General features: G+C 42.2%; 1 protein-coding gene across 11 annotated transcripts; it reads right to left on the bottom strand.

Moving 5' to 3' along the window:
- Window positions 1-472: 472 nt before the first annotated feature.
- On the bottom strand, window positions 473-15533 carry VDAC3 (voltage dependent anion channel 3). 11 transcript variants are annotated; one of them, XM_033232356.1, is made up of 11 exons: window positions 15027-15194; window positions 13028-13067; window positions 12637-12705; window positions 11774-11823; window positions 9922-9924; window positions 7446-7598; window positions 6604-6656; window positions 4363-4590; window positions 2925-3075; window positions 1448-1505; window positions 473-1004 (listed from the first exon to the last, which is right to left on the bottom strand). In XM_033232356.1, the coding sequence occupies exons 3-11, from the start codon at window positions 12701-12703 to the stop codon at window positions 913-915; spliced, it is 855 nt and encodes a 284-aa protein (XP_033088247.1). In that variant the 5' UTR covers window positions 12704-12705; window positions 13028-13067; window positions 15027-15194; the 3' UTR covers window positions 473-912. The 11 variants fall into 11 exon arrangements, with proteins under 11 accessions (XP_033088247.1, XP_033088271.1, XP_033088254.1 ...); XM_033232380.1 differs by having other exon boundaries at window positions 11774-11851; window positions 15027-15154; XM_033232363.1 differs by lacking the exon at window positions 15027-15194 and adding an exon at window positions 14553-14578.
- Between the last annotated feature and the right edge of the window lie 4230 nt (window positions 15534-19763).

Genomic DNA, 19763 nt, shown 5'->3' with positions numbered 1-19763 from the left:
TCTAAACAAATTCATTTCTTCTCTAAACTGGTACTTCATTCCTTGGTTATCATTTTTCTATACTAGTAATAAAAAATCATGTTTCTGAAGCCCAGGGGGAGCACCAGAAGTGTCCACCCAGCTCTGGCCTCCTCCCATCTCTCCTCCCCATGCTTCCCCAAATGCACTCTTCCCTCAACCATCTTTTCACCCACTCACACCCATACATTCTCAGCAGCTGCACACAACTCCTGGGGTGATGTGACCCTATCACACCACAAGCACAACAGATGTGCTGCTCCCCAGCACAACCATGTTCACTGCTTCCTTCCTCAGCCTGCCCTGTGAGAGCAAGAGCAGACAGAGCAGGGCTCAGTGAAGTGAAAGGCACTGGCGGCAGCCCCGACACTTTAGACACAAATCTCGCCTGTGAAAGTGCTTCTTAAAACAAATCACATCAAAGGTAAGAAAACCACCACCAGCAAGTCAGATGAGCAGTTATGTTCCAAATGTGATGGGTTTATTTTATTTTACTCTGATGCAAAACCAAAGATTCCACTATAGCACAGAGACCAATATATTACAAGGTCATGAAAAAATGGTGTGGGACATGCAGGACGTGATGTACAAACTGGAGGGTCAGATCGTCTCCTCTAACATGACACTACACTGTCGCTGAGGAACACATTTAATAACACTGCAGAACTGAACTGAAACGTGGCACAAACATGACAACTTCCAGGCATGCCTTCAAGCGCCTCCCTCAGGAGGGATTCGCAACCCCTAGACTTCAGTGTGGGGAGGATTACAATTCTTTGGAAGAATAAAAAGTTCACACTTTTGAAATTTCACAGAAGAATTTTAAGGCCAAAACACAGTGGGTTCATTTCTCTTCACTTCCAGGGACAAATCTGATGCTTTCCTCAAACCACATTAAGCTTCCAGTTCAAATCCCAAGCCAACCTTGTGACCTCCTGCACTGAAGTTCTTCCCATCGATTAAAGCTGATAAAGTCAATTTGACTCCTAGGAAGAAGAAAACACCACAATCACTTGTAACAAGTATTACAATTAGATCTGAACTTTCTAGAAACAACAGATGGAATCAGTGGTGTGAATTGTAGCTGGATATAAGAGCTATAAGAAACAGCTATTACTCAATCGGTTATTTATAACCATCTGATGTGTAATGAGGAACGCATGATCATGGCAAACTTTCTCTGAAGTTCAGGGTTAAGGGCAATGAGTGATCAACCAAACTCAAAGGCCAGAGTGACCACATTATAGTCAGAAATACACACTTTTAATGAAAAAGTATTTGACCTGGTTTGTTTTCTGTCTCAACAACCAAATGTTACAAAATGGTCCGAATCAACTTACAGTGACTATAGGTTGTTCTGCAGGTTATTCTCATTTTTTTCTCTATCACTTTCCACCCCAGACCCTCTGTTACTAATTCCTTTACTTACCTGGTCGAAGGGTCTGAGTATAACCCAGTCCAATCAGGCTGGCATTATTTACTTTAGCCTAAGATTAAGAGATAGAATAACATTAAACAGTGAATTACAGATCAGTCCAATACAACCATCACTTTGTGCATCAGGTTTCCAACGCTAAAAGCACCCTAGGGCCAATCTGGAATTACTGATTTTTTTTTTTTTTTTTTTTTTTGAGATGAAGTTTCGTTCTCGTCACCCAGGCTGGAGTGCAATGGCACGATCTCAGCTCACTGCAACCTCCGCCTCCCGGGTCCAAGCCATTCTCCTGCCTCAGCCTCTCAAGTAGCTGGGATTACGGGCATGCATCCCCATGGCCCAGCTAATTTTGTATTTTTAGTAGAGATGGGGTTTCACCATATTGGCCAGGCTGGTCTCAATCTCCTGACCTCAGGTGATCCCCAGCCTCAGCCTCCCAAAGTGCTGGAATTACAGGCGTGAGCCATGGCGTCCGGCCAGAATTACTGATCTTTTAAGTCAGCAGGACTTGTACGGGTGGGACATACCTTAAGAATGCATGCTTCAAGGCCTCAAGCAAAATTTTTAAACACTACACAGCCAAACACCCTGAATTCCCTGAGATACCAGCTGACAATCTCTCACAGTGGTTACAGCATGAACTTGGGTGACAGAAAAACAGATCTAGGTTCAAACTGTGGCACTGCCAGTTACTATGTGACCTTGGGCAAGTTAGCTGACCTTTCTAAGGCTCAGTTTTCTCATTGGTAAAACAGGGATGAGGATAACACTACTCGCCACATGGAGTGGTTGTGAGGGTTAAATGACATAATATATGTAAAGCCTTCAGCACAGTACATGAAATTTAAGAGCTCAGTGTTATTTTTAATAAGAGTTACTATAGCAACAGAAATAGTCATCTAATCCCATGAATTTCCAAATAAGAAAATTCTAAGGCCAAAGTGATAAAATGACTTGAGAAGGTCAGACAACAAATATACAGGAAGAGCTAGGAACAGAAGAACCCCTATGTCCTGACTTCAAGCATAATTTTTTTTTTTTTTTTTTGAGATAGACTCTCACTCCGTCACCCAGGCTGGAGAGCAATGGTGTGATCTTGGCTCACTGCAATCTTTGCAACTGCCGGGTTCAAGCAATTCTCCTGCCTCAGCCTCCCTAGTAGCTGGGACTACAGGTGTCCCCTACCACGTCCACCTAATTTTTGTATTTTTAGTAAAGATAGGGTTTCACCATGTTGGCCAGGCTGGACTCGAACTCCTGAGCTTAGATGATCCACACACCTCGGCCTCCTAAAGTGCTAGAATTACAGGCATGCGCCACTGTGCCTGGCCATATTATATTCTTTTCACTACACAATGAGCTGGCTTATTAAAGTTAATAAAGAACAAGCAAACTACACTCATATCACAACATTCACTGAAAAGTTAGACATAAACATAAGAGCAGATCCAATCTGGCAGCACATTCTTACAGAGAGAGAAGTTCTACAATCCAGCTTGTACTTAGCAGCAATGCCAAAACGGGTGTTGTTACTCCCAGCCGTCCAAGCAAGGTTTATGGATGTTTCAATCTTCTCATTAACCTTCTGGTAGATAGAACCTCCAAACTCAGTGCCGTCGTTCCTGTTTTCATAGATAAGAAAATGTCATAAATATCTAGTTTGTACCATTGTTATTATGGCATGAAAACAAATTCTAAGACTATCTAAACAAGGATCCCATTTTGTAACTAGAGATTTCAGCAAATTTCTAGCATAAATGACTAGTAAACAAAACACAGAACTAAATCCAGCTATGCCAGTAATGACTACTTAATTAAAACGTAACACTTGATCCATTTACTTGGCTCCTCCATATAATGTGAGTTTCTTAAGACAATTCAATTAAGCACAAAGGCAGACACCTCAGGTAAGTAAAATCTATAGGTCTCTGAGAAGTTCATAGAACTTAGAAACTTCAAAGTAGAGTTCAATAAAGATTCTGCAAAAAAATAAAAAGGTAGAGGTACAGGAATAAAACCAATTCTGGATTTCCTTTAAAACACAATCCTACAGTTACAAAGCACCCTCCTACAATACCTAGGGTGCACTGCTCCAGCAAACCACCTTAGTTATTGCTTCCAAGCATGCCAGAGATGAGTTCTTGGGTTTTCATGGTTTTCCTGATAATACTGTTTCATCAATTTCAGTAACTGTCTGTACCACTGCTTGCCTTTGTTTTAGCCATCATTAAGTGAATTAGAGCATCTAGCAGAGAGGAATCTACGACAGTTTAAAAACACATAGTTTGCCCTTTGCTTCCTCTTCCTGGTATAGGAGCAGTGTCCAGTAGGCCCAACATAAAATACTATGTAAAAGTTCCGATTCATCCCGCCAACATGGTACGGCCTATATAGCTGAATCCCAGGACTCTTTCAGAGCACCTGTTACTTCTGAATGCATTAGCGGTACCTGGGTTCCAACCAAAAATACCTGAAACCTCCACAGAATTACTGGGATGTCCCAGGATGCTCAAATCAATTTGGTGGTTGTTGTTGGTGACCCAAACAGACCTGCTTCCACATACTGTCAAGATAAGAGGGGAGCAGAGGAAGCAGTAACATCTCCAAAGGGTCATCTTACCATGAGGTAAGCCATGCTCTGGGCTCCCTCTATCCCAGTGGTTCTTCTAGAGAGGCTAGAGCTTCCTGAAGTTTGGGGTGCAGGCTGAGAGGCCAGTGACCACCAGCAGCACAGCCTGCACACCATGTGCACCAGCGTCCTGGCAAGGTTTTGCTATGAGGATAGCACTGCAAGGATGGATATTCACCAAGATATGCTAAATCTAAGCACCATCACTTCTCAGTATGCTAATGGCAACAATCTTTTAGGCAACTGCACTGACACTAAGGAATAAATTATAAACACTCACACATGTGTGTGCAGCTGGAAGTCTGCAGCCTTGTAACCCAGGGCGAAATTATTCTGTGACAGTTTGGATTTGGCTGTGTCAAAACTCATCTGATAGCCAGCAAGCCACCCTTCGAAAGCCAACACAGCCCAGCCATAGATGGTTGGTCCAGAAAAATCTATATCAACATTACTGCCAACACTAAAACAATCCCGTTTATAGGAAGCCTTCAATTTCCCACTCTTCTTTCTGCAACAAACAAACAAACAAACAAAAATGATGAAAACAACATGAGTTTTTACTATTGTCTAAGAATTTTTGGAGTAAGATCCTCTCTCTCATCTTCCAATATAAATATTATTTTGCTACATGCCACATATATATTAAAACCGTTTCAAATGACCTAGTTCTACAAATATAATTTTGTTAGGATTAGACCTATTACTCATTATAAGTTCAAATGACAGGATACTTCATGATTTATTTCGTAAAGGCATGAACAAAAGTACAAGAATGAATAAGAGGCTGGGCGCAGTGGCTCCCATCTGTAATCCCAGCACTTTGGGAGGTCGAGGTGGGCGGATGACGAGGTCAGATTGAGACCATTCTGGCCAACATGGTGAAACCCTGTCTCTACTAAAAATACAAAAATTAGCTGGGTGTGGTGGCACACGCCTGTAGTCCCAGTTACTCAGGAGGCTGAGGCAGAAGAACCGCTTGAACCTGGAAGGCAGAGGTTGCAGCGAGCCAGGATCATGCCACCGTACTCCAGCCTGGTGACAGAGCAACACTCCATCTCAAAAAAAAAAAACAAGAATGAATGAGATACTTCACGGCCAAATTAATAATCTGAAGATGTACATATACAGACGCATGAGAAGCCAAATCTCTTTAAATGTTTCCAAATGCCAAATGCCACAAAGAGTTAACCCCCAATATAGATTATTAACCTATCATGAAGTGTGCTTTTATGAAGGACGATATCAAAAAAATGAAATTAAGCTGGGCACAGTGGCTCACACCTGTATTCCCAGCACTTTGGGAGGCTGAGATGGGCAGATCACAAGGTCAAGAGATCGAGACCATCCTAGCCAACATGGTAAAACTCCGTCTCTACTAAAAATACAAAAATTAGCTGGGTGTGGTGGTGCATGCCTGTAGTCCCAGCTACTTGGGAGGCTGAGGCAGGAGAATTGCTTGAACCCAGGAGGCAGAGGTTGCAGTGAGCTGAGACAGCGCCACTGCACTCCAGCTGGGGCGACACAGCAAGACTCCATCTCAAAAAAAAAAAAAAAAGAAAATAATATTTGTCCGAAAGATAACTGAGGTGTGTGACAGAAAGAACACACCTGTTGTTACGGCTGAGACAAATGTCACTTTGCATTCATCTAGCACCTCCGTCCTTCAGATAGCATAGACCCACATTAGACAGATAGGAAATGACACAATCCCCCTTTTTTCACATGAGGAAATTGAGGCTAAGACCTTGGGGGATTTACAGAGGCTAAGAAATCAAGTAGGCAGCAGAACTAATCATTATAGCATTTGAGAGCCAGGAGATCACCCTCTTAAGATAGTGTGAGGGGAAAAAAAAAAAAAAAGGAATAACTTTTTTTTTTTTTTTTTTGAGATGGAGTCTCGCTCTGTCACCCAGGCTGGAATATAGTGGCGCAATCTCAGCTCACTGCAAGCTCCACCTCTCGGGTTCACACTATTCTCCTGCCTCAGCCTCCCGAGTAGCTGGGACTACAGGTGCCCACCACCACTCCTGGCTAAGCTTTTGTATTTTTTAGTAGATATTTAGTTTCACCTTGATAGCCAGGATGGTCTCGATCTCTTGACCTCATGATCCGCCCGTCTCGGCCTCCCAAAGTGCTGGGATTACAGGTGTGAGCCACCGCACCCGGCCAAAAGGAATTAACTTTTTCAGCAGAATACCATGTCCATCAAACTTCAGAATTGCTTAAGATTCATCTGTGGTCTCAAGACTCTCCTAGCTCCTAAATTTTTTCTACTATGTGTCTCTCTGAAATAGATTTATACATTTTTGTTCATCTATTCAGTTTTCAAATTGTTCATCCTGCCTGGGGGGGGGAGGGATCTTCCTTTATCTGTACTACATATACAAGGTCTCCAATATTCCTTATAGCAACCTTCTAAGTTCTTCCTGCCTCTGAACTTTGCACTATATCTTCTTATTCTAAAGTTCTCTACCCCTTCAGGCTCCAAAAACATTTCAGGAAATAGGATTTGAACAATTACCCTGTGTTCGGTACAAATATGGTATCAAGAGTCAGTTTCAACCCTTCAGCCAACTGAAAAACAAAGATTTAAAATAAATAATCAGTAATTTTCAATCATTTATCCAACTGAAGAAAGCAATTCTAAAGTTTCCTCTAAGTTATTTAACAAAAAAAAGAAGTCATTCAAGAAAGCAAAATATTAAATTATGTAATAAGTGAGCTCTCCATCCTCCTGTCCCCTCACCCCAGCCTTCCTCATGGTTCTCTCACCAAAAAATGGGGCAAATCCTATTTTAACAAGTTACATAAAATACAGTTCAAAACCAAACAGAATTCTCATACAACAAAATCATCTTGATACCCTCTTGAAAGAGTGGCAATGAGATAATCGGACATTTAACAAGCAAGCTAAGTCATTTTACTCAGTTTTGCATGTACATTATCTATACATGGCATCTATATCAAAAACAGTGCCCTGTACATAGTGGGCACTTGACAAATATCTAATAGATTTTCTCCTTGAAAACATGAGAACATTTTAGAAAAATTTTTCTGTCAAGCTAATTTTACAACAATTACAAAACTAAACCAAGTTTCCGCAAATAGTTTGTTCTACCCAAGAGAAGCTCAGCTGTGTAACATAGAACCAGTCAGAACAAAGATGTAATATAATAATCAGAGTACTCACAAACAAAGCCTTATTTTCTAGAAACATAAGACATCAAAAAAGGCCACATGCAGAGAAAAAATATGGCTACTAGATAGGTTGTAAGATCTCTTTTGATTATATTTGGGGTATGTTCATCATTCAGTCTACAAGATAAATTGAACCTATGAATAACTTCTAATGCTTTCTCTTACCTTATTCTCCCAAGAGATTTCTGTCCCTAGAGTATTGTCCGTGTTCCATTTTTGGGTGAAGGTAAGTCCATAGTTACAGACCTTATATTTGGTTTCTAGGTTGCCTGATGCTTTCCCTGTATCAGTGTAAGCATGACCAGAAGTAGAAAATTCCTGGTAAGCAAGAAAAAATAATTACTTTAAAATTAGCTCATCAAATAGAAAATATTCACTTTGGAAGGCAGTGTTCAATGCATCAGAAACAATACCATTTACTGTTTGCCACAGCCCTACTCTAGAGCAACTTCTTTCCTCCTTTCCCCTTGCTTTTCCAGTCCCTAAATATTTTAACCAGTTCCGCCAGGCGCAGTGGCTCATGCCTGTAATCCCAGCATGTTAGGAGGCCAAGGCAGTGGATCCCTTGAGTCTAGGAGCTCGAGACCAGCCTGTGCAACATGGCGAAACCCCATCTCTACAAAAGATACAAAAAATTAGCCAGGCATGATGGCACACAACTATAGTCCCAGCCTGAGTCCAGGAGGCAGAGGTTGCAGTGAGCCGAGATCATGCCACTTCACCCTAGCCTGGGAAACAGAGTGAGACCTGTCTCAATACCAGTTTCAGATCTTTCCATTATTCTACTTCTCTTACTGATATTTCTTTTTCCATATACTCTCTTACTAAATGGAAATCCTAAATTCTCTCCTTTAAAAAAGAAGTATCTTGGCCGGGCGCAGTGGCTCAAGCCTGTAATCCCAGCACTTTGGGAGGCCGAGATGGGCGGATCACGAGGTCAGGAGATCAAGACCATCCTGGCGAACACGGTGAAACCCCGTCTCTACTAAAAAATACAAAAAACTAGCCGGGCGAAGTGGTGGGCGCCTGTAGTCCCAGCTACTCGGGAGGCTGAGGCAGGAGAATGGCGTAAACCCGGAGGCGGAGCTTGCAGTGAGCTGAGATCCGGCCACTGTACTCCAGCCCGGGCGACAGAGCGAGACTCCGTCTCAAAAAAAAAAAAAAAAAAAAAAAAAAAAAGAAGTATCTTTACTGAAAACAAATGCCTTTACTAAAAAGACCAAAAATACTGTATCCTAAATATTTTACTTTCATGACCTAAAAAAAGATTATCGGTTCTCTGCTATATGTTTCAAACTATCAGTTAATTTCAAAGTCCTTAAAAATCCCAAAATACTGCCCTCCTCCTTTTTAATAGGGTCAACACTTTACTACTTCCTTTAAAAAAATATGTATTATTTTATTGTGGTAAATACATTTAACATAAATTTTACCATTTTAATAATGTTTTAAGTGTACAGTGAAGTGGCATTAAGTACAGTCACACTGCTGTGAAAACTTTAATGCTTTTGTGTGCAAAACCGCAAAACTTCTGCTTAGACAATTTCAAGTTTTGAAAGTACTACCCATTTTTCAAAATAAAGTGGAATGTTATAATTTATCCTTCTTTCCCCCTTTCTATCCTGTCTACCTTTAAGAGTGCTTTCTATCAAACAGTTACTATGATTTAAAATACATCCTTTGCCCTAGTTCAGTGTCCTTTAAGTCATATGACAATAAGCAATTAGAAATAGACCTCCTTCTGCAGAAAGCAGTCAGCACCTGTCACTGACAATCTATGAACTGTCAAGAAAAAACATTCTGATTGGTCCTGTTTTAGGGAGCATTTCTGAAATCCTGCCAACAGTAATGAGATGCTGCCAACCCTGACCAGTCTTTTTCACTGCCTGCAACATGAATCCTCTCCTTAACAAATACCCTGCCCCCTAACTCTAGTTCTACAGGCAGATGAGACAACTGGGAAGCTATGATCTGTTTATCAACACCACACAGAATGGTTTCAAAGAGATTATCATGCTGCACATTTAGGGAAAGGCCTTAGTAAGAAAACGATAACGTGTTAATCATGTTTACCTGTTCACATAATTATTTTAATGTGACAATCATTTTTCTTTTAGTAGATCCAACTATCTAGCGTTTTATTTTTTACATTTACTTTTCACAAACTTGACAAGTATAACAAATGCAAATCTTAATTTTGGTGTTAGAAAAACCTTATGGACAAAATTAAGGTAGAGGGGTAGTCTACATTTCTCCCTTGTCAGCATCAATTCTTAGTTTGAAGGTCTGTCACAAATCTAAAATGCCACAGGTACAAATCTCAAAAACAAAGGCTAGAATTGTTTTAAGTTGAGATCCAGGCTCATGATTCACAATTCAGTTTGTGGCTAATTTCATAATTTGTTCAAACAAGTGCAAAACACATTTGTAACATGCATATAACATGCATATAGCTCTACATTAAATGCTCAGTAAGCAACAAAACAAACAAAAATGTTACTGTGAAGTAGATGGCATATGAGAAAAATATCAAGACACAATCTAAGAAATTTGGAACAATGATTGAAATTTATCCTAAATCAATACCAGAAACCAAAAGCAGCCATAAAAACAAGCATACAAATAAGCTTTTTTTTCTTACCATCTGAATGAATATTACCACACAACAGCAGCATGAAAGGGAGATAAAATTTTAGTTGATAATTTTTGCAACACAAACCTAATGAGCAAATTCTGGAACCTACACAAAGTGAGTATGATTCTTCTATTTTAACAGAATTATATACACAGCGTGCCCATCTTAGTAAGAGAGGTGCATATATATTTATTTACTCTAGAGAAACCCAGGGAAAGAATGATGGTCACAAACCATGATTATACGCAGTATCATTAGAATTCCACATGCCTTTGTCCTTCTAATTATACATCCAGAAATCTGCATGGGTTTGAATGGATAAATACCAAAAACGATGCAGCCAATGAGAAGAAATCAGGGTAAGGTGAATCAAAACTTAACCTACTACCTGAAATTTACTGAATAAAACCAATTTTGTTTGTTTGTTTTTGAGACGGAGTCTCGCATTGTTGCCCAGGCTGGAGTGCAGTGGCGTGATCTCTGCTTACTGCAAGCTCAGCCTCCCGGGTTCACGCCATTCTCCTGCCTCAGCCTCCCAAGTAGGCGGGACTATAGGTGCCCACCACTACATCTGGCTAATTTTTTGTATTTTTAGTAGAGACAGCGTTTCACCATGTTAGGCAGGATGGTCTCAATCTCCTGACCTCGTGATTCGCCAGCCTCGACCTCCCAAAGTGCAGGGATTACAGGTGTGAGCCACCATGCCCGGCCCCTTTTTTTTTTTTTTTTTTTAAGACGAAGTCTCACTCTGTCACCCAGGCTGAAGTGCAATGGCTTGGTCTCAGCTCACTGCAATCTCCGCCTCCCAGGTTCAAACGATTCTCCCGCCTCAACCTCCCGAGTAGCTGGGACTATGCGCGTGCCACCACACCCAGCTAATTTTTGTATTTTTAGTAGAGACGGGGTTTTGCGATGTTGGCCAGGCTGGTCTTGAACTCCTAACCTCGTGACCCGCCCACCTCGGCCTCCCAAAGTGCTGGGATTACAGATGTGAGCCACCATGCCCAGTCAAAAGCTATTGTTAATGATACTTTGAAAATATGCCGGCCGGGCGCGGTGGCTCAAGCCTGTAATCCCAGCACTTTGGGAGGCCGAGATGGGCGGATCACGAGGTCAGGAGATCGAGACCATCCTGGCTAACACGGTGAAACCTCGTCTCTACTAAAAATACAAAAAAAACTAGCCGGGCAAGGTGGCGGGCACCTGTAGTCCCAGCTACTCCGGAGGCTGAGGCAGGAGAATGGCATAAACCGGGAGGCGGAGCTTGCAGTGAACTGAGATCCGGCCACTGCACTCCAGCCCGGGCGACAGAGCAAGACTCCGTCTCAAAAAAAAAAAAAAAAAAGAAAATATGCCAACATAGCCTTTACTTCCTTCCAATAAAAAAAACTTCATAAACATCAGTTAAAAACTGTAGAATAATGTACATGCATACATGCAGAAATACATTTCATTTATATATTTTGTTTCTACTAATCATAAAGGGGCAAAGTAAAGTTAATTTGTTTTTGTAAAAGCGTAATAAAATTTCCATGAATCCATTATCATAGAAGTAAGGTTTTTGGTGCCCATATACATATTCATGAAAGTATATATTTTTTGACATGGGTCAAAAAATACATATTCTACATTTTCTGAGTGAAAGCTGTAGTATACTCTGAGAAACACAAAAGGTCTCTTCAAGAATTCAACTTGGTTGTTTATTTTAATTGGCTAAGAATGCTGTTTGGAATCTGAGAGGACAAAGCTGTGGGTAAGACAGCATGGTGCTGGTTCAAGTAACTAGACTGTCATGATTTTACACAGATTCCTTTAAGTTAATTATGTTACATCCATTAAAAATATATTAGATACTCACCACTCCACTACAAGACTTGGTTTTCAGGTCTATCTTGACCATGCCAAAGCCTATACACGCACACACAAAAACATAGATATGTACAAAATGTGACATTCATTACAGTTTTTCCAACTCAGAAATTATGAAATAGCCTATAGTACCTTTCATATGAAAAATGCATTCATATGAAAAATTTCATTAGGTGAGAGTTCCTCAAGAAACTGAATTATAACCAAATAAATTCAGTATAATTTTCAAGCCCTTAAAATGAATAAAGATATACTTTTAAAATGTAAGTTAAAGAAAAAAATTAATGAAAGGAATATGCACTATTCCAAGAATCAAAATTGCTGAAAATAGTGTGCTGCTGTATATATTGCTTAAAATATACAGTTAACATTACTAGTTAATAAGAAAAAATCAAATATGTACAGCACAAAAATTTAGGTTAAATTTTAAAACCTAAAAAATAATATTTAGGATCACAATACACATTATTTCAAACAAGTCAAAAGTTATGTTGTCACTTTCATAAAAACAATGCCATTGTTTGGAGGGAGGAAAAGTACTACCCCTACTTTAATTGTCCCCAGGGCTAGACAAAGAAGACATAAATGTTATATATATTATTCTACATTACAGGTAACATTAAATATGGACATATATATGCATCTGTATATGTATATAATTGTTTTTAATGCTTGAAAGGGGTTCTACCTCTAAAGAATGAGGTCTAATAGCCTGTTAATAGTTATCCCCTTAAATCTTGTGAAGTGGATTAATGCTGACTTACCCTTATTTTACTGGCACAGTATTTACACACAGTAGGCATTCAACACTAACTTTTACCCCAAATCAGAAAGTTACAATAGCATACTTACCATATCCTTTGTTGAAGACATCTTTAGCAGCCTTTCCTAAGTCACAGTAAGTTGGTGTGTTACACATATCTTATAAAGAAAAACAGGGCAAAGGAATAAAAATACCCATTTAGTATTTATTCACCCACAGTTCTGCTGTTTCATCCTATGAGAAGAGGTATACAGTGTTCTCTTCCTTTGTATCATTAATGCTTTAACGCAATCAAAGGTATGAGATGGCAATCTGCTCCTTAAAAAATAGAGCTTTCCAGAATACTGAGAATAAAACAGTTTTCCCGTGAGATTCAGAGGTCATCTTTCTGATTGCATTTCAAAGAAAAGTACGTTCTTACAGGATAAAAAAGATGCTATGTTAAACTGGACTTCTTTTAAAAATATATGCAAAATTTACCTTAGAAAAATCTCTCTCAGGCTCTTATGAAACCAAAGACCTGTATAAGACAACAATGGAAATTTTTGAAGAAACTGTTAAAAGATGCAATCAAAATCCTCAGGGTTAACATTTTTCTCCTCTGAAACTCAGTTCTTAAAATAAGAATTTACCATATGAATTGAAGTGTATTCATCTAGAATATATTTTCTCTCACTCAAAGCTCTTCTTAAAGTGCTATAATTTTACCCATTAACCAGAAATATGATAGATTCTACCTGCAGCAACCTGCTTACCAAAAGTGTAGTAAACTCTGAAGTTAAAGCCTTCAAAAACCTCAGGTGCTTTGAGTTTTCATCTTACCTACTAAAAATTTGCCCAGCTTTGCTATTGGTAATATGACCCTCACATCAAATTCTGAGAGCTATCAACACTGCTGAATATCTCATTCCTTTGCCCTCTTTGTATCACGGGAAATCTTCCTGCAGCAGGTTCTTCTGTATTCCTCTCGCAGACTCAAAAGCTATGTCTAAGCAGTTACAGAGCCACCTCTAGCAGTGCCATTAGCCCATGTGTCAGAAAAATCCAGAGTATCAGCTAGCCCTTGCAATTGCTATGCCTGAATGATTTACATATTTAAGCTCATATTTACTTATATATAGCCCAGCTCTTAATCTAGACTTCTGCTAAGCTTCTGCCTACCCCATCATACCAAACATATAGATATGATGCACTTAAATGGGAATACACTTAAATTTTGTTCCTTAACATAAACCTGTCAAATATGACAGACACTATGATATAAAGAGCCTAGTATAAAAAACTAAAAAGGAAAAAAAATTAAAGAGCAAAGGGTACTATAAATATACTGACTCATTCCATAGTAAAACTTTGCTCTAAGCTATAAGGTTTCATAATTCACTTATGGAACGATTATTTTACAATTCAATCCTTTGTACTCAAGTGATCAATTCTAGCCTTTTTATATTATCCCAATTGCAATTTGATATTACTCTTTATGATTACAACGGATGTTGATATTTGTTGAAATTTTGCCAGAAGTCTGTAATTTGGGAGGTAAGTATAGAAATAGAGGCAGTATATATTGAAATAGAAATGTTAAAGCTTTACAGTCTGGTTTTTCATACTGCCTAGAAAAGATACACTTAAATGTTTAGAAGCACCATATATACGTCTAGGGACTATTTAAAATATTTCAGCATATTGTTGTTTTTCAAAACCAGTACCAGATACTATGCAAAAGTCACGTAGCTGGTTTAGTTTACTAACTGACCTCAATTCTGCCTAGTTCAAGCTGACTTTTTCCGGCCTATGACTCTGATGGGAAATGCACTGCTAGTATGATCAAGCAAAAATCGAGAACAACAGAAACTTCATGTTCCTCGAGAGTAAAGCTACAACCACACGTCTCCACCAGCTCTACAGAATGCACCTGCCCATAGATGTGCACACTGCACAGAGGCTGCAGGAGACGCAGACGGGGAAAGGCGTTAGCCGGATGCTACTGGTTTACAAAGCCACTAACTTGACAGCCAGTACAGAGCCCGTTTCGTTCCTCGCTTCTCCGTTTTGAATTGCACGCAGGGCACCCTCCGTCGGCCGTAAGGAGGGGAGGACTGGCCTGATGCTCCACAGCAACTCGGGAGGGCAGGGGCGGCGGAGGGGGACGGATGTGGGGTTCGAGGATTCAACTTCCCTAGAACCGATCTCCTTTCTATCTGACCCCTGGGAGGAAAGTGCGGTCCACACGCCGGCGGGGGAGGTCGCGGCCCGCGCCCGGAGGCCACTTGCCCCGCCGTGCTATCGCCTGAGGTGGCCCGGGGCGGGTCCCGGCGGGAGCCAGCGGCCCTGGTCCCCCGCGCCCCGCCCGGCCCGCGCCCCGGTAGCCTGCTCCCTGCCCACAGAGCCTCCGTTAGGGCCGCCTCCCGCCTGGCGCTCTGCTCGGCCGCGGCCCACCGCTCTCCGGGCCTGGAGCCCACGCGGCCTCGGTTCTCCTCACCTCCACCCCGAGGGCCTGTCTCCGCTCCGCCCGGGCAACGCTGAAGGTCTTCGAAACAACGCCGTCCGCGCCTGCGCGGCCTCGCACCCCCAGCTGCGCCTGCGCGCCGCGCCTCCACCAGAGCGCCAGTGCGCCGGCGTGTTGAGCCACGGTCGGGCGCTACGGAGCAAGGCGCGGAGACGAACAGCCGGGCAGAGCCGGCACCACCAACTGTCCGGCTCCGCGGCGCGCGTGCGCAGGAGGGTCCGGTGTGCACAGTGGGGTTAACTAGGGGCCGGAGAGGCCGGGGACCGCACCTGTGTCCGCGAGGGGACTCATTCTCGCGAGAATGAGCGAGGTTGCTAGTTACTGTTGCCATGGGCGCGGCCGCGAAAAGGCGGCGGTGTGCCGGATCCCTGGTTGAGGCATGACGCAGGCCGGAGTGTAGTGGCACGATCTTGGCTCACTGGAGCGTCGACCTCCTGGGCTCAAGCCATTCTCCTGCCTCAGCCTGCTGAGTAGGAGGGGCCACAGGCGACAGCCACTACTTCCGGCTAATTTACATTTTTTTTTTTTTTGTAAAGACGGGACTCTCCCTGTTTCCCAGGCTGGTCTCGAAGTCCACGGCATAAGTGATCTGCCCTCCTGCGCCTTGCAGAGTGCTGGGATCACAGGCCTGAGCCCACGCCCAGCCCCTTATGGGAATTTCATTTCAGATTGACCAGGCTTCAAGAGTGTCACTTTAGGTCATCTCTTAAGGATGAGAATACATAGGTCCCCAGGGAGTAAGTGATTGATTCAAGATCCCACAAGTAGTGAGAGATGATAATTCCAAGGGGAGAGGATGTGGAGGAGAAAAAGCTCTTCCGTAGAGGAGACCAACTAATAAAGGTAGAATAGATGACAGAAACAGAAAATCATCATCTTGGAACCACCATAATAATAATAGATTCAGGCTGAAATTATCAATGGACCGTTGAGGATGTTCATATGGTTTCAAAGTATCACCCCTATAGATTACTCACTAAAGAGAAAAGGCTACCTTCACATCAGAGAGACTGATCAAACGGGGGAAGGTAGGGACTGACATATGCCCCCGGTGTGAGGCACAAAGAGGGACACAGAGATAATATTCTTGTAAAAGTCTGTAATTTGCCTCTCTTCACGATGAAACAATCAGGCAAATCCAAACTGAGAGACCTGCAAGACAACTGCCAGTCTTCCAAAATGTCAGTTTCTTGAAAGATTAAGAAAAAGGCTAGTGAACTGCTCTAAAGGAAGCCAAACATGTGACAGTAAAAGCAATGTGTGATCCTAAATTAGACCCTGAATAAAAACCAAACAAACAAAACCAGCTACTGAGGAGTTATTGGGACAATCGGGGAAATTTGAATAGAGAGTAGATTATCATGGCAACAATGTAAAATTTTATGAGGGGTCCCTGGGCGCAGTGGCTCATGCCTGTAATCCTAGCACTCTGGGAGGTCGAGGCGGGGGCGGATCACTTGAGGTCAGGAGTTCGAGACCAGCCTAGCCAATATGGTGAAACTCCGTCTCTAGTAAAAATACAGAAAATTAGCTGGGCATGGTGGCGGGTGCCTGTAATCCCAGCTACTGGGGAGGCTGAAGCAGGAGAATCACTTGAACCCAGGAGGTGGATGTTGCAGTGAGCCAAGATTGTGCCATTGCACTCCAACCTGAGTGACAGGATGAGACTACGTCTAAAAAACAAAAAATAGGCCGGGCGCGGTGGCTCAAGCCTGTAATCCCAGCACTTTGGGAGGCCGAGATGGGCGGATCACAAGGTCAGGAGATCAAGACCATCCTGGCTAACACGGTGAAACTCAGCCTGTACTAAAAAATACAAAAAACTAGCCGGGCGAGGTGGCGGGCGCCTGTAGTCCCAGCTACTCGGGAGGCTGAGGCAGGAGAATGGTGTAAACCCGGGAGGCGGAGCTTGCAGTGAGCTGAGATCTGGCCACTGCACTCCAGCCTGGGCGACAGAGCGAGACTCCATCTCAAAAAATAAATAAATAAATAAATAAATAAATAAATAAAAATTAAAAATAAAAAAATCCTAAGGTTAGTGTACCTTGGTTATGCAGAAATGGCCTTGATTTTAGGAGATGCATGCTGAAGTATTTAGAAGTGAAATAACATGTATCTGCAACTAACCCTCAAATGGTCCAGAAAAAAGAAAAAACAAATATGATAAAATGTTAACAATCGAGGTGAAACGTATGTGTGTTCATTGCACTATTCTTGAAAATTTCCACTGAGTTTTAAGTATTTTTGAAATAAAAGAAATAGGCCCGCACAAACTCTGTGATGCTCCACAGTACACAATACCAAGTTGCTGCTTGAATCAAAAGGCAAATATCAGATTTGCCTGCTGTGTGAAAGGCATTTGAAGTTGATAAGAGATAAGACACATGTCTCCAAGAGACTCATAATGTAAGACTTGGACAAATATCTGCTGAATGCAGCCAAATATGGTCAATGTCATAAGCAAAGTAGTATAGCCTAGAAGCAGAAATAAAGTGAGCTTGGGAATCCAAAGAGCTGAATTTGTGTCTCAGCTCTGCCAACTCTGTGGTCTTAGGCAAGCATTAACCTCTCTCTGCCTCAGTTTCCACATCTGTGAAATAGAACTAACTTAATATCTACTCAGAGGATTGTAGTGGATATTAAATAATGTATCCAGGCCGGGTGCTATGGCTCACTCCTGTAATCCTAGCAGTTTGGAAGACCGAGGCAGTGGATCGCTTGAGCCCAGGAGTTTGAGACAAGCCTAGGCAATATGTTGAACCCCATCTCTACAAAAAATACACAAATTAGCCAGGCATGAGTGGCATGTGCCTGTAGTCCCAGCTACTTGGGAGGCTGAGGTGGGATGATCACTTGAGCCCAGGGAGGTTAAGACTGCTGTGAGCTGTGATTGCACCACTGCACTATAGCCTGGCTGACAGAGGGAGGCACCATCTCCAAAAACAAACAAATAATGTATCCACAGTACATAATTTACCTGGCATATGGAAAATGTTCATCAGTAAATAACACATGAAAATAAAGGAGTTGGTTGGGCGCAGTGGCTCACGCCTGTAATCCCAGCACTTTGGGAGGCCAAGGCGGGCAGATCACAATTCCAACAGGTCGAGACCATTCTGGTCAACATGGTGAAACCCCATCTCTACTAAAAATGCAAAAATTAGCTGGGTGTGGTGGCGGGCGCCTGTAGTCCCAGCTACTCGGGAGGCTGAGGCAGGAGAATCGCTTGAACCCGGGAGGCAGTGGCTGCACTGAGCCAAGATCATGTCAGTGCACTCTACCCTGACAACAGAGTGAGACTCCATCTCAAAAATAAATTAATTAATTAAATAAAAGAAGAAAAGAAAAGAAAGGAGTTTAGACCACATGCGGTGGTTCACACCTATAATCCTAGTGCTTTAGGAGGCTCAGGTGGGTGGATCACCTGAGATAAGAAGTTCGAGACCAGCCTGGCCAACATGGTGAAAACCCATCTCTACTAAAAATACAAAAATTAGCCAGGTGTGGTGGCACATGCCTGTAGTCCCAGCTACTCAGGAGACTGAGGCAGGAGAATTGCTTGAACCTGGGAGGTGGAGGTTGCAGTGAGCTGAGATTGCCCCACTTCACTCTAGCTTGGGCTACAGAGCGAAACTCCCGCTCAAACAAAACAGAACAAAACAAAAGAAAGAAAGGAGTTTAAAAGCTATACAGGCAAAACTCACATTTTTCATATACATATGAATATTAGAGCCACAACTTCAGCCTATGCTGTAAGGTTAGGAGTAGAAGTGTAGGCTGAGCAACATAGTGAGACCCCATCTCTAAAAACATCATTTTTAATTAGCTGAGGGTTATGGTGGCCTCCTGTAGTCCTGACTACTGAGCAGGCAGAGGTGGGAGGATGGATGGCTTGAGCCTGGGAGGCTAAGGCTACAGTGAACTATGATCATACACTGTACCCCAGCCTGAGTGACAGACCAAGACCCTTATCTGTTAAAAACAATTTTTTAATGGAAATTTCACAACATTCTGTTATCTGAAGGTTTTCTTCTGAAAGTACCCAACACCACCAGTTCTAGGTAATCCAGAAAGACCTGAAGCAAGAAGGTGATGAGAAGACCGTGAAGGAAGTCAGCTGCTGCAGGAAGGATCCGTCCTTTGCTTCCTGTCCCTCTAGTCTTGTCCAGTTAGCTGGGTCTAGATTCACACTTAATGTCCTTATCAAGACTGGCCTTCATTGGCCAGGCACAGTGGCTCACGCCTATAATCCCAACACTTTGGGAGGCTGAGGCGGGTGGATCACCTGAGCTCAGGAGTTTGAGACCAGCCTGGCCAACATGGTGAAACCCTGTCTCTACTAAAAATACAAAAAAAAAAAAAAAAAAAAATTAGCTGGGCATGGTGGTGAGCATCTGTAATCCCAGCTATTCAGGAGGCTGAGTCAGGAGAATTGCTTGAACCCAGGAGGTAGCAATTGCCCTGAGCAGAGATCGTGCCATTGCACCATTGCACTCCAGTCTAGGAAACAAGAATGAAACTCTGTCTCAAAAAAAAAAAAGACTGGCCTTCACCACCTCAGAACTACAGCCAAATAATGCACTGGTTCTCACATTCTCATTCCCCACTCACACTGCGATCTAAACTCTTGGGAAATGTGGAAAGGGCTTTCTCGGTCCAAATCCTGATACGAATACCATGGCATTCTCCTGTCAAATCAATAGAATCAGA

This window comes from Trachypithecus francoisi, unplaced genomic scaffold (assembly GCF_009764315.1).
Source record: "Trachypithecus francoisi isolate TF-2019V2 unplaced genomic scaffold, Tfra_2.0 Contig01440, whole genome shotgun sequence".
In the NCBI taxonomy this organism is placed as follows: Eukaryota; Metazoa; Chordata; class Mammalia; order Primates; family Cercopithecidae; genus Trachypithecus; species Trachypithecus francoisi.
This window is presented reverse-complemented; position numbering and strand designations above follow the sequence as displayed.

Coding starts and splice junctions, on each gene's coding strand:
- VDAC3 (XM_033232343.1), bottom strand. CDS start 15,384: ATGGCAACAGTAACTAGCAACCTCGCTCATTCTCGCGAGAATGAGTCC. Junction 12,706..15,026: donor GACAGGCCCTCGGGGTGGAG/GTGAGGAGAACC, acceptor TTTCTTTATAAG/ATATGTGTAACACACCAACT. Junction 6,657..7,445: donor AAATCTCTTGGGAGAATAAG/GTAAGAGAAAGC, acceptor TTTGTTTTTCAG/TTGGCTGAAGGGTTGAAACT.